Here is a 15,578-nt window from a genome sequence, read left to right on the forward strand (position 1 = left end):
TTGTACAGTGTTTACTGAGTAAGCTCAGTATGTTATAACTGGAACTTGGTAAATTGCATGAAAAAATTATTATAAATCTGCTAATATTTAAACTGAAAATGCACAAAAATATGCAGCTGTAATCTGATGCAATTCTTACAGAAACATTTAGCAATCCTTTAAGGTGTGAGACAAAACTTTCATTTAGGAATATAGTTGGATCATAATGTGGTGAAGTTTCATTTCTGTGAGTGACAGTTTCTGAGTTATTAACAAACATATTTTGAAAAAATTTGCATATTTCAAAATGAAAGGCGTTGCTCAATTTTTCAGTAAAATGTTTGAAAATTTTTTTTGCTAGATCAATGGCATATTTAGAAAAACATTACGCATTAGTTTTCCTATAATATTACAACAAAAGGAGGAGGAAAAAAAATTGTACAACTACTGCATACCTAAAAATAGGAATTTTCCATTGCCACTATAAATATTTCAAAAAGTATTCATTTAATCATAAAACCCAGTAAAAATGTCATGTTCCTATCATCAAAATTGTAAGAGCCTTTACACTTCGAACCTCACGAAATGTGCTGGGGAAAAAAAAAAAAAAAAAAAAAAACCTTGTAAAATTTGTATGCAATAGAAGTTCAAGGGTGCAGCCATTTATATACTGCGTAATTTTTATGCTTTCAAGTGCCGCAGAGCACTGAAACTGGCTCAACATATAAATAAGAGATTGCTGATCCATTTTTTTTTATAATAAAACGAAAATGTTATTTTTTAGTGAAAATGACCAAAATTTCACCTATGACCACCTTAAAAAAAATAAACCCTGCTGGAAATCATATTTTATGAAAAGAAAGAGACAGACTTTCAAAGAAGGTTTGGAATTACAAAAAGAAGCTGGAAAACAGAATCCAGATAATAAGAGGAGACGGCCTCCAGATATGGAAGGTAGCTGTGAATATATTCAATAAGCAGTCGCGGACAGCCGATGAGGGGTGGTCTTCCAGCTTCGGGGTTGGGCGAAGGGCTAACAACCCATCACCGTAAAAAACAGCTTGTTACGAATCCTTCAAATAAGCCTCGGAATGGGAGAGAATGGATTAATCTTGCTCAAGATAGGGACCAATGGCGGGCTTATGTGAGGGCGGCAATGAACCTCCGGGTTCTTTAAAATTCAGTAAGTACCTAGTAAGTAAGAGTATGACGAATACACGAGGACATCAGTTTGTCATTATATTGTGTAGAAGAAGAACAGGAAGAAATAAGAGGAAAGAAATGTATCAATGTTTTGCTAATATTAGCACAGAAGAAGACTGACAAACATTTAATTATTATTAAATTCAGAGTCATCCACGTGCAAGAAACGCAACTGACCGGCCAGTGCTACGTAATCCTGCTGAGTCCTGCCATCAGTGTCCGGGGTCTGTCCGTGCCAGAATATGAGTCCATTCGGTTCTGTAGTGGAGAACTCAATGGTGATGACCTCGTTCTCCGTGGGAGATTTGTGGGGCAATAAGGAGTTGCTGAGTTCGATGTAGCCATCACCCTGGAAGCTCACTTCCGACGAGAATTCTGCAGCTATTGGAATAAACATAAAAACATGTTACATATTACAAATTTTTAAGTATCAAATTTATTATTTATTTAAATTTAAATATACAGAATACAGAATATAATTACAACAATAAAAATATAAATAAAATAATACAATCAATATAAAAAAGGAAATACAATAATATTAACAAAATGTGAGGACCGAATGAGCAGTGCTCGTGTTCGGTCGCAGTTCAGATATATTATTCATAGGCATATAACAGAATAATACTTTAATTGAACGTGTTAATTCATTTAACTATTTAGGTTATAACCTCTCTTATATCACTGATGAAGATATGTCAAACAAAATATCTAAATTTATAAAAATCACTGGCGTCATTAACGCCGTCTTCAAATCCTCCCATGTTCAGAAACATACAAGGCTAAAGGTATATAAAACACTAGCTCGACCGGTCCTCACTTACGGTAGCGAGGCATGGACAATCAGAAAAGCTGATGAGCAAAGGCTGGCGACAGCTGAAATGAGGTTCATGAGACGAACAGCGGGATGCTCTTTGCTGGAACACCGTAAAAATGTGGACATATTGCAGGAACTCAAAATGGATCCTATAGTTAATTTTGTTCAACAATATCGACTTCAGTGGAAAAAACATGTCGAAAGGATGGATCGCACTAGATGGCCTAAACAGATTCTTACTTATGTACCAAGAGGAAAGAGGAAATTGGGAAGAACACAAAAGCGCTGGCATGAGACCGTAACAGATCCTGTGGGGTCTAATACGTGAGGGATATGATGATGATATAACAGAATATACAAAATAAAATAAAATAGGAACTAAAATTAAAATTACAGCTACGTGAAATTATATAATATAATAGGCCTATATTAATATAAGAGGAATATAGAAAATGAAATAAAATAAAATAGGAATTAAAAATCAAAATAACAGCGGCAATTAATTTATACAATATAATATTAACATAGAGAATAATAATATCGTATGTGAATAAAGTAGGACAATTTATAAAAAAAAATATAAATTCCAAAATTATAAAATACAAATATAATATAGGCTGATTAATTGATACACACTATACATTTATTTAATCAAATTGAAGACATTAACATGTTTCTAATTTTCTTGTTATAGTTTAGTGGGTTTGAATTTGAAAATCGGAAGAATGGATATTGACAAGAATTATCTCGTTACCTACAAGAACAATGACATTAAATTAAGTCGGAAAGTCAGATTTATACGGCAAAAACTTGGCAAACAACCTCTCTACGATAATTGTCATTTCTGTTCTACTACTATATACTGAAAAATATGAGGGCTGATAGTATAAACAAGTTCGGCCATTTGTAAATAAGCTGTTACGCCAACTAAGTCATTTACCTTGTTCACAGTTGGTACCTCCATAACCTGTTGGGCACCTGCATTTGTAAGAATTTGGGGTGCCCACACATTCTCCATTGTTGTGGCATGGATGCAGGGCTAGACAAAGATCTGCTTCCAACTCACAATGCTGTCCGCTGCAAATACAAGAAACAGATAATGAGAAAAATTACTCAACTATTTCTTTTAAACAATTTTTTTTATATAGGATTCGATAACTCTTCATCAAGTACTGCCTTCTTCCTTATCATTAGAACTTGTATAGAAATTATGAAATGAGAAGACAAAAATTATTAAATCTGTTGCCAAAATTAAAAATGGAAAGAAAAGGAAAGGAAGTTAATATAACTTTAATATACAGTATTGCATAAAAGCGGAAGAAAATAGAAATTATCATATATTTCATTAGGAATAAATAGTTCTGCAGAGTAACTTCATGGGCATATTTCAGTGTGTTTATAATTACAAATTAGAACAAACCACTCAGGTGTAAAATCACCAACTGATTTCCGATCTATGACGAATTTGGATTATCACATTTTTATTCTTTTTTCCACTATTTAGTTACATGATTACATGCAACACTTTGTGTCAGACTAACTGCAAGTGCAGTTGTAATTGATTACATTCGAGTGATCAAGATGAACTAAGAATAAAAGCACATGAAATAAGTGAGGGGGTCCCGTTCAAAATCTGCTAAAAGCACAATGTTAGATATTGAGAAAAAGGAGAAAATATATATCCCAGTAACCACCAGTAATGCTATTCCTTTTTAAATACAAGTTTGCAAACATGTGTTCTTTTATATTTGAACTCAAATTTTCCAATAGATTCGTTCAATTAGTTTACCAGATAATGATGTACATTAAGCAGGTTTTGCAGTGGAGTTTCTATGAATTATCAATAAAATTAAATTTACAAAGGTTTTATCAATAGATTCATTCAATGTTACAATTACACATAACTAAATATAAACATTTACATAGAGATAATAAATTTTACAGGAGAAAAAGTTCGTCCAAAGGGCTGGACTCTGGAAGAGTAACCAAAACGCTCATTGCATTTCCGCGTTGAATAGCAATACTTAAGTGTTGACGCAAATAAGTAGTGCAACGGCGATCACCAGTAATGGAGATCAAAATTTGGCCGATTTGAGATACCAAAACTTTAGCGTCATGATTCATTCAATTGATTTAGCAGACAATGATGTTTTATTTGTACATTAAGCAGATTTTCCAGCGGAGTTTCTATGAATTACAAATAAAATTTAATTTATAAAAGTTTATTTTACTAAAAGACATAATGGTTAATTGGTATACATTTTTTCATAAAACAGTACTATTTTTAACATTAGAAGGACTATACCAGTCATTGTGACCAGTAAGCGTCCTTCAATGTTTCACAAATCGCACAGTATATGTTAGTGCCTTTCTCTATTGAATGACTTTCATATAATTTTGATTATTGAACTTCCCTGAAATAATTAAGTCTCTAACACGAATGTAAACATTTCTAACCTAAAGGACCTCCACAGTTCATTTTCACCGGAAGCAACTAATGCTGCTGTAATGTCTTAAATATGCAATAATGGGTTTCTTAATTTTTTTTTCTAGTTTTATTTTGAATGAACGAACGAACGAACAAACCAATGAATAAACAAATAAAATAAAAAAACGTAAATAAACAAGTTAAGTGAGTAAATAAATAATCATGTAACCATGTATTTTAGTCTTTTTAGAGGAATCTGTCCCTTAATCGATAGTCTGTATTGAACCTTGCCAAGATTTTAACTGGTATTAAAAAGCTGTATAAATAATGATGATTCACTTTTTAAGAAACTGCAGCATGAAATTTAATACACTCTACTTAGCAGTTAAAAAATCTCAAGACACACACAGGCTACTGCAAACTATAAAACATTATAAAATATTATTAGTATTGCAGAAGTTTCTTAGAAGTGAGCACATGCAACATGTAGTGATGAATGTTGAAGAAACTCACCTGAAGCCATCTTGGCAAGTGCAGTTGTAATTTCCGTAGGCATCCAGCAGCTTGCAGGTGCCGCCATTGAGGCAAGGGTTGCGATCACATGGTGAGCTTGTGCCATATTGACGCTTGCCATACAGGCTGCTGCAGTCTTGGACGTTGGCGGCATCCACTACCGAATTCACGATATCCAGCTTCTCGCCTGCCAGTTGGATCTGCACAAGTTAAAGCAATGGTCCAAATAATGTTAAAATAACTGTAATGGCTGGTTTCACCAAGCTTTCTTAAAAGACTTGTCAACAAACAGGTCTTTAATTTTAACGAGATCTTTAAAAGTTGACTGTTTCACCGTGTTTCGTTTCTTTAAAATTAACGTTCGTTTACTAACGTAATTGTATCTTGCATGTTACATTCCTCATGCTAAATCACGAATTTCATTGGTTACATATGATAACGACCGACTTTGTTTTGTTTGGCATGAGAAATTTATGATAGGCAAACAGGTAAGAGGCAGTAATTTTAAGAATATCTAAAAGTTCTTAGCTCTTGATACCGGTATTCTTCCTAAATACAGCATGTTGTCATACCGTAATTAAAAATAGAATGACAGATGGAATAATGTTAAAAAAGAAGATATTTAGGTAACATACTTACTTATTGGCTTTTAAGGAACCCGGAGGTTCATTGCCGCCCTCACATAAGCCCGCCATTGGTCCCTATCCTTTGCAAGATTAATCCATTCTCTATCGTCATATCCCACCTCCCTCAAATCCATTTTAATATTATCTTCCCATCTATGTCTTGGCCTCCCCAAAGGTCTTTTTCCCTCCGGCCTCCCAACTAACACTCTATATGCATTTCTGGATTCGCCCATACGTGCTACATGCCCTGCCCATCTCAAACGTCTGGATTTTATGTTCCTAATTACGTCAGGTGAAGAATACAATGCGTACAGTTCTGTGTTGTGTAACTTTCTCCATTCTCCTCTAACTTCTCCATCTTAGCCCCAAATATTTTCCTAAGAACCTTATTCTCAAACACCCTTAATCTCTGTTCCTCTCTCAAAGTGAGAGTCCAAGTTTCACAACCATACAGAACAACCAGTAACGTAACTGTTTTATAAATTCTAACTTTCAGATTTTTTGACAGCAGACTAGATGACAAAAGCTTCTCAACCGAATAATAACAGGCATTTCCCATATTTATTCTGCGTTTAATTTCCTCCCGAGTGTCATTTATATTTGTTACTGTTGCTCCAAGATATTTGAATTTTTCCACCTCTTCGAAGGATAAATCTCCAATTTTTATAGTTCCATTTCGTACAATATTCTGGTCACGAGACATAATCATATACATGTAGCATATATGGAAGTGATTCTACTTAATTTCTGAACAAGCATGAGTGAAGAATAAATTATGTCACAGCCTATTTGTTACAAAATATATGACGACCAAATAGCTTTTCGATGACAAGAGTATGAATCTAGTAGGCTGTGATCAGAAACAAGAACGGCAAAGTTAAAAGTTCGCCAACTTCACGTTCCCGGGCTCTGGTAAGCTTTTTGTTAATTGTGAATGCTCACATTTAAATATATGTATTTTAACCTTTTTCAGTTTTTGTTCTCGTTATCGTTTCCGATCCCGGTTTATTGTGGATCAGCCTTAAATGCCACAATAGCTGTAAAAAAACTTTTTCTTTCACAGATTCTACATTTACTATAATCACAATGAAGATAATACCTCTCTCACACAACCGTTGAAACCTGTACTGACACCAACGCCCTCTGCAAGGCGAATGCGTTCTCTGTCAAAGCCACCGACGTAGAGTGGAGTCTTCAAGTTGAGACCTCGAGATTCACCAGGAGACTGTCCCACAACAGCAGGACCATCATTCATGGTGAGATGACCTTCTCGCAAGTATCGACTCATGCTGACTGTTGTCCACTCTCCAGGCTTCACCTCACGCTCACTGCGAATCACAGCTGGGCCTGTCAAAGAAACCAATCGAAGTCTACAGGACTGTAACTTACACAAGAAAGAAAATGAAGCCTGACGATGTAAATACTAGAGTTTGTCATTACTCTAATGGCCTTCTTTTGCAATATAAAGACTTTATTCACATATGTACCATTACTCCAAATTAGAATTCCATACCTTAGGTGGCTAGTGAAATAAACATTATAAAACAGTTATTACGAGTATATATTTAATAAGAAGAAATGCCTTCAAGTTTTTTATTAGATATAAAACTGTAGACAGTTTTTCTGTCGAATGTACAATATGAGATTCTCATCTAAGTTTGGTATCTACTAAAAATACCTATATTGAAACTTCTATTAGAACTATTTGTCAATGATGTGTAAATCATAGATACAGTTTTATCATCGTTCAATACTAATCCATTACCATTAAAGCATGTTTTGGCGGCAGACAAATGAAAAACTGTTTCATTCTTCAATAGATCGAAGTTCTTGTGGCAATTAAATATTGTAGTATCATCGGCATATAACATGGCATTTGTCTGTAAATTCCATCTAATATCATTGTTGGCAATCAAAAATAAAATGGGACCAAGAACACAGCCCTATGGAACTCCATGTTGTACATCGTTGATGTTTGTGCAAAATGTCTTATGTCAAAAAATTCAATTCAATTCAAATAACTTTTTCGCCTCTAGACATGCATTATTTTGGTGCTCACATATAATTGAAAAATATCACAAGATGTGCTTTTATGACAGTTTCAAAGTAATTTATCTGAAACCAAAAAATTATCCAGTTTTTTCCTTTCCAGAAAAATAGGTAATTTTAACATACGACATTTTGCACGAACACCAACGACATGTTTTATATCAGATCTTTTCTGGAATTCAACACTTTGTTTACGATTACCAAGTAAAAGAGGAGGTCCATGGTTTGTCCATAAATGAGGGTCTTCAAGGTGCACTAATATCATCACTATACCGACAAGATCAACAAGCGGATTCATAATTGTAAGGATGGAAACGTACGAAAATGAACCTACTGAGGTACATCAGGAAAAATGAGACATATACGACCCCAATATGCCATATTATAAGGAAAAATATCATCTAATGTCGATCGAAGTTATTGGATTACTGATTGGGGCTAGAGGGACCATCACAAAAAGATTCGCACATTTTTGCAAGCAGTTTGGTCTAGGACAAATTCTTGTCACTGAAGTATCTCTGTCTGCAGTGAAGAGATCTATAAAAATCCTAAGAAACCATCTGTACACTTAAATAGATTGATCTCTTTCCTATCGATCTGCCCACTTAAGTTGGGTCCTGCAACTAGTGCTAAATAGACGACTGTGATCATCTGATAGAAAATAGATACTAGGAAATTTTATGTTTCTTCTGGAATTAAAGATCTTTTGTTTAGTCGTTTTCAATTATTTATAATTGTGTTATTTCTTTTCCTTCTCCATTGTTTTCTTTTTTTTCCATTATAACTGTTTACCTACCATTTACTTAAAAAAAAAAAAAAAAAAAGAATTTTATGGTAAGCTTTGTCTTCTAGGCAGCCTTCACTTGGAGGAAGCTGATAAAAATTTATTAAAAATAAATAAGTTAAACATCTGCAGTTCAATTCCAGTAATACCATAATAGTTCAATTTAGCTTTCAAAATGTCATATTCAATAACATAAAATGCCTTGCTTAGCTCGCAAAAAGTAAGCATTAATATAATATGAGATAGAGTAATTTCATTTTCACAATGTTCAACATGGTGCAACATTTTTCTAAATTTTACACAGCATCATAGGTGGAAAACATCCAACGTTTTGGAGCTAGTATGATCGAACATCATGGAAGGCAAGGATCCATTATCAACAACTATCTTCCAGCTCAGAAATGCTAAATTTTTCAACATCTAAGAAAAGATCCAAAAACTAAAAAATCTCGCAGCAAATCATCAGATTTATTGAAAGAATTAAGTGAATTCCAAGTCTGTGGGTCATTTGTCACATTTCGAGATTCCCTTCTCAATGAAGTCTTCAACAATTTTCACTGGAAAAATACTGAAAAGGAGATGTAACCCACCAGAGTACATGCTAAGATATATCAATTAGAACATATATGTATTTTGTACAGTATATAATAATCATTTTATACATAAATTATGGTCGAAATGAAAAAAAAAAAAAAAAAAAAAAAAACATATTTTTAACACCCTCAAGAAAATAAATACTAGTAACAGTCTTTCGTTCAAAGTATAGAATTCAGTCAAACTTACCAGAGCCAGAATCGAACCTGAACTCCAGCCTCTTGTCTCGAATGGCCAACGACGTGAAGTCTCCCTGGCCGTCTTCACTCTGTGCGCAGTACATCAGCAGTCCGTCCTGTGCATCAGCTGGATTGAACTTCAGTGCCATTTTTAACCTAAACACAAGGTGACCCGAGTTCTTTAAGTATAATAATATGTATTTAAATTGAAGAGAGTATTGGAACGGAGAAGTAGCTACGTTATAATAAATTTCATTATGGAATGGGACAAGAACTGTACATTAACTACGTCTCCATTTAAAAATACTGCCACATTTTTATGGTAAAATTATTCATAATCACGGTTTTTATGCATTATAAACCAGATCAGATGCTTTATTTTCAGTTTTCTGCTTACTTAAAGCACCGCCCATATTTTTAAGAAGGATTAGGCTATAACTGACTTGTTAAAATATACATTACGATACTGTGACAATAGCATTTGTGGGCACTCTTTTTTTTCTGTATAGTTTTGTTATTTATGTTATTTGAATTTTGGCTTTTTACATGCTGAACCAAATCATCACCATCGCCATCAATCATCAATCTTTAAGTATAATAATATGTACTTAAAATTGAAGAGAGTATTGGAACGGAGAAGTAGCTACGTTATAATAAATTTCATTATGGAATGGGACAAGAACTGTACATTAACTACGTCTCCATTTAAAAATACTGCCACATTTTTATGGTAAAATTATTCATAATCACGGTTTTTACGCATTATAAACCAGATCAGATGCTTTATTTTCAGTTTTCTGCTTATTTAAAGCACCGCCCATATTTTTAAGAAGGATTAGGCTATAACTGACTTGTTAAAATATATATTACGATACTGTGACAACAGCATTTGTGGGCACTCTTTTTTTTCTGTATAGTTTTGTTATTTATGTTATTTGAATTTTGGCTTTTTACATGCTGAACCAAATCATCACCATCGCCATCAATCATCAATCTTTAAGTATAATAATATGTACTTAAAATTGAAGAGAGTATTGGAACGGAGAAGTAGCTACGTTATAATAAATTTCATTATGGAATGGGACAAGATCTGTACATTAACTACGTCTCCATTTAAAAATACTGCCACATTTTTATGGTAAAATTATTCATAATCACGGTTTTTACGCATTATAAACCAGATCAGATGCTTTATTTTCAGTTTTCTGCTTATTTAAAGCACCGCCCATATTTTTAAGAAGGATTAGGCTATAACTGACTTGTTAAAATATATATTACGATACTGTGACAACAGCATTTGTGGGCACTCTTTTTTTCTGTACAGTTTTGTTACTTATTTATGTTATTTGAATTTTGGCTTTTTACATGCTAAACCAAATCATCACCATCACCATCGCCATCAATCATCAACATCATCATCGCCATCAATCATCAATCTTTAAGTATAATAATATGTACTTAAAATTGAAGAGAGTATTGGAACGGAGAAGTAGCTACGTTATAATAAATTTCATTATGGAATGGGACAAGAACTGTACATTAACTAAGTCTCCATTTAAAAATACTGCCACATTTTTATGGTAAAATTATTCATAATCACGGTTTTTACGCATTATAAACCAGATCAGATGCTTTATTTTCAGTTTTCTGCTTACTTAAAGCACCGCCCATATTTTTAAGAAGGATTAGGCTATAACTGACTTGTTAAAATATATATTACGATACTGTGACAATAGCATTTGTGGGCACTCTTTTTTTTTCTGTACAGTTTTGTTACTTATTTATGTTATTTGAATTTTGGCTTTTTACATGCTGAACCAAATCATCACCATTGCCATAAAATCATCATCATCATCATCATCATCATTAAAACAAAAATGTACCGGTTAACCATGACATTCTGAAACACAACCACGAGTGAAATATTTGAATCTGGCAAACAGTAATAAACAACCTCAATTGTACATTTCTCTTGCAACTTGACATGAGCTATGTATTTCTTCCATTGAAAATTTTCAAAATAAAAATGCCGTAAAGTATCAGTAAGATTTCACTGCGTAATAAATTATCAGAGTAATTCGAAATTTTCTCGGGCTTCCAGCCAGGTCATAAGTTGGTGATCCACCGACGTTTCGAGGATGTTCATCTTCCTCATCTTCAGGGTTAAATGATATCTGAGGGTATCCAGCTCCTTAATTTATAGTGCCAGAGGGAGTCGGCCGAGGAGCTGTGCGCCGATTGGCTGTTATTAGTGCGGACCACGGCCGACGTGTCGTCTTGCTTTGTGCTTTCCGGCTGAATGACCTTGGGTCTCACGGTGGGCTCGGCAGACGAGTTCTCCGCTGATGACGGCCCGTCGTCCGGGCGGTGAGAAATTTAATAGCTGGGTCTCCAACTAAGCGCAGCATGGGCACCGGCTATTAAATTTCTCACCGCCCGGACGATGGGCCGTCATCAGCGGAGGACACATGAGAACTCGTCCGCCGAGCCCACCGTGAGACCCAAGGTCATTCAGCCGGAAAGCACAAAGCAAGACGACACGTCGGCCGCGTTCTCACCACGGTCCGCACTAATAACAGCCAATCGGCACACAGCTCCTCGGCTGACTCCTTCTGGCACTATAAATTAAGGAGCTGGGTACCCTCAGATATCATTTAACCCTGAAGATGAGGAAGATGAACATCCTCGAAACGTCGGTGATCACCAACTTATGACCTGGCTGGAAGCCCGAGAAAATTTCGAATTATCACGTCGCCAGGAAAGCTTCAGTAGTTATATCAGAGTAATGTTTGGACTTTACCTGCGAATTCCTTTTGGAGTGGGGTAGGAGACGTAGGCATCATCTGAGAATGCTGGCTCAGTGATCTGTATGTCGTTTTCACAGTGCACTCCATGTTTGCCAAACGGACAGAGACAATCAAAACCTTCATTCCTGTTGATGCACCTTCCCGTACCACAAGCTCCTGCATAACAAACAAATTTCATTTGTATAATACACTTTCAACTGTATCGACCACATAATATTTAACTCACTGTACGAAAAAAATAAGGCACTGGATAGCACAACTTTTGTGAAGAGCATGTAAGGTTGAAGATTATCCTTCTCTACATTTGAAGCAATAGCTGCAAAAGGGTATCTGTCGGATACAGGGGGGAGAGCCATTAATCCTTCCCATTGAAGGCTTTAAGGAACCAACCTGGACAAATACCCAATGTCCCATCCCTACCTTCCCGTGGTGCAGCTGTTAGTAAGCATAATTTTACGAGCTGAACTAAAGGGAGGGGCTACTCATCCATTAGCACTGGTCAGCTTGATGAGTTAATGACTGAATTTGATATAATTTTCCTCTATCCAATAACTAATTCCCTCTTTACCCTTTCCTATCCAGTCCTCTGACTGAGCTCTTACTTTCTTCGACCCCGTCGGCATTAGAGCATTCGAGGCCTAGGGGTTCATTTCCCTTTCCTTCCTCCTCTTTCTACTTTTCTGTTCCTAGTGCTGACCTGCTATGGCACTAAAATCGTCCTCCAGTGGCTTAAGGAGGGAAAGCTGGTGATCAACAAGATCTCCCAGCTAGGTCCAATGGACCCATCTACCAACAGCAGGTGTGGTCCTCCAGACATTCTGGGGGTTGTGTGTGAATGAAGTAGCCACCAAAACGTTAAAATATGGTGTTCACTTAAATCGGCTACAACTTGCCATTTAAATTTGGAATATAACAGTCCCCTAACTGCCCATTGTGCAACTCAAACCAAGAAATGGATTCGGAACACCTCAAAATCTGTGCTTCAGTGGCTGGTCATCATCTTTGAAAAATATTGGAGTGCAAGAGGTCAAATGACTTTGTCAAATGCCTGGCATTAGAAAACAACAACAACAACAACAACAACATTTGAAGCAATGATCTTCCAAGTTTAAATTAGTTAATAACATTTCACATCTTAATAAATTAGGCCTCCTAGTTAATCCATGGTTCTACGGTTGAATCTCAGCTAACAGTGATACATTTCTAAAGGTAAAAATTATCCGTAGGTTTTCCATCCTTTCCGAGGCCTATTTGCTTTAGAAGCTATTTTTTATATACATCTGTAGCTTGCTATGTCTGGCATTACTTCAATTTCCTGTTGGGGTTATCTCCTCTTTTAGTGCTCTCCTACTTTTCTTTCGATGCGGCAAGTTCTACTTATGTTTTACTCAAGATTGAAGGGTTGTCACTTCCACCTTTATCAGCGAATCCGACTCTACCATTAACTCTGATAAGAGCTCTCTATATTTATGGCCTATGGAGAGATGGTGTCTCAGTACTGAGCTTTCTATTGGTCTATGGGCCTTTATTCAATAAATTCGGAACATACCATTACATCTGATGGGAATCCTCTAGGAGATTTTTTTTAGTAAGTTATTTTACGACTCTTTATCAACAGCTTAGGATATTTAGCGTCTGAATGAGATGAAGGTGATAATGCTGGTGAAATGAGTCCGGGGTCCAGCACCGAAAGTTACCCAGCATTTGCTCATATTGGGTTGAGGGAAAACCCCGGAAAAAAACCTCAACCAGGTAACTTGCTCCGACTGGGAATCGAACCCGGGCCACCTGGTTTCACGGCCAGACGCACTAGCCGTTACTTCACAGGTGTGGACTCTAAGAGATTTAAAATGGTTTGGTCACATCAAAAGAATGAAAGAATCGCAAGATTAATACTGAAGTCCACACATTTGGAGTAACGGTCAGCACGTCTGGCTGTGAAACCAGGTGGCCCGGGTTCGAATCCCGGTCGGGGCAAGTTACCTGGTTGAGGTTTTTTCCGGGGTTTTCCCTTAACCCAATACGAGCAAATACTGGGTAACTTTCGGTGCTGAACCCCGGACTCATTTCACCAGCATTATCACCTTCATATCATTCAGACGCTAAATAACCTAGATGTTGATACAGCATCGTAAAATAACCCAATAAAAAAAAAATTAATACTGAAATTAAAAGTAAACGGAAAGTGATCAAGGGGCAGATCAAGATCAAATAAAAGAAAAAAAGGGAGAAGAAAGTATGATGAAATCTGAAAACTGGGACCTGAAGATTTCGGAAACGAATGTTAGATGATAGTTACGACGAGTAAGATTGTCCACAAAGGAAATAAATATGGTGTTCCATGTCATACATTTGTGGCACTAAAAGAAACCTGTTTCTGAGAGAGGAGAAGGGTGAAATTTCTAATTTCTGTAGTTTTTGAGCTAGATGGTTCATTTTTGGCACACATATTCCCCATACAATATATCTTTGATGGGCGATCATAAGAGTACAAGTCAAAAAACCTTATTTTACAGGAGAGCAAAAAAACTGTTTAACATCGTACATGATTTTGAAGATACTGTTATGTGCATCAGAGAATGTGGCGTTCTACAGCAGGTTTTGACTTGTACTCTTTTTACCAGACATAGATATCGAGCTAATGATGACAAAACTGTATATATCTCAATTTCGCCAAAAATTGACTTGTACTCTTATGATCGCCCATCCAAGATATATACATGCTACAAATTTTCCATGCATGTCATCCAGATATTTTCTCAGTTATGCTCTTTTCCTAAAAAAATTGGTGCATATTTTCAAAATCTCTCCTCGTACAAATAATAAGTATATGATCTAGAAAAAAAATTACAGTATCTTTGATGTGCTTAGAAAAGCACTAAGCAACCATATTTTAGAAATATATCCTTAGAATAATGAAAAAAATTATTATTTTGTCAGAAGTTATTTTTTTAATTTTCTAGTATCTATTGTTATACAAATTATTTTTTAAATTTAAATAGTAATTAACATATAAAAAATCTGATACTCTAATTTATTAACCATACTTTATAGAACATACAGTAAAAATTTAATGTTCCTAGCACCAAAATTGTAAGCGCCTTTACAATTCGAACCTGACGAAATGTGCTGAAAAAAAAAAAAAGTGTAAGAAAACAGCTTGTAAACTTAGCATGGAATTGAAGTTCAAGGGTGCAGTCATTTATATATTGTGTAATTTTTATGCTTTCGACTGCCGCAGAGCATTGAAAATGTAAAAAATTTTATTTTCTCTATAGTCCCCTTAAATAATTGCTTGCCAACATACTGACCTGGGAAGCAAGTTTTGCCAACTTCGTCACAGTTGAGGCCACTCAAGCCAGGAGGACAGATGCAGTAGTAACCCTGGAGCTCGGTTGCTTCCTGGCAGATACCTTGGTTCTGGCAGGGATTCACAGCACACGTCTCACAAGTTGTTACTCCGTGACTCGTCGTGGCATCGCGCACCAGTTCATGATGGACTGATCCAATACGCAGTAGACTGATGCAACCTACGAGGTACATACATTGGCAAAAATGAACAGAATGTTTAATACAAATAAGTTGTGTATGTACTAATG

At 35.6% G+C, this 15,578-nt stretch overlaps 1 protein-coding gene across 32 annotated transcripts in view; it reads right to left on the reverse strand.

The window, feature by feature from the left end:
- Positions 1–15,578, reverse strand: part of trol (terribly reduced optic lobes) — a 1,501,851-nt gene that overhangs the window by 14,848 nt on the left and 1,471,425 nt on the right. For all 32 annotated transcript variants that reach the window (XM_069835989.1, XM_069835996.1, XM_069835998.1 and 29 more), the window contains 7 exons: positions 15,291–15,509; positions 11,973–12,135; positions 9,183–9,328; positions 6,666–6,913; positions 4,941–5,140; positions 2,940–3,076; positions 1,360–1,563 (listed from right to left, as the gene is read on the reverse strand). In XM_069835989.1, the coding sequence (XP_069692090.1) occupies positions 1,360–1,563; positions 2,940–3,076; positions 4,941–5,140; positions 6,666–6,913; positions 9,183–9,328; positions 11,973–12,135; positions 15,291–15,509 (1,317 nt within the window). The remainder of the gene's footprint in view (positions 1–1,359; positions 1,564–2,939; positions 3,077–4,940; positions 5,141–6,665; positions 6,914–9,182; positions 9,329–11,972; positions 12,136–15,290; positions 15,510–15,578) is intronic.

This window comes from Periplaneta americana, chromosome 9 (assembly GCF_040183065.1).
Source record: "Periplaneta americana isolate PAMFEO1 chromosome 9, P.americana_PAMFEO1_priV1, whole genome shotgun sequence".
Taxonomy (NCBI): domain Eukaryota; kingdom Metazoa; phylum Arthropoda; class Insecta; order Blattodea; family Blattidae; genus Periplaneta; species Periplaneta americana.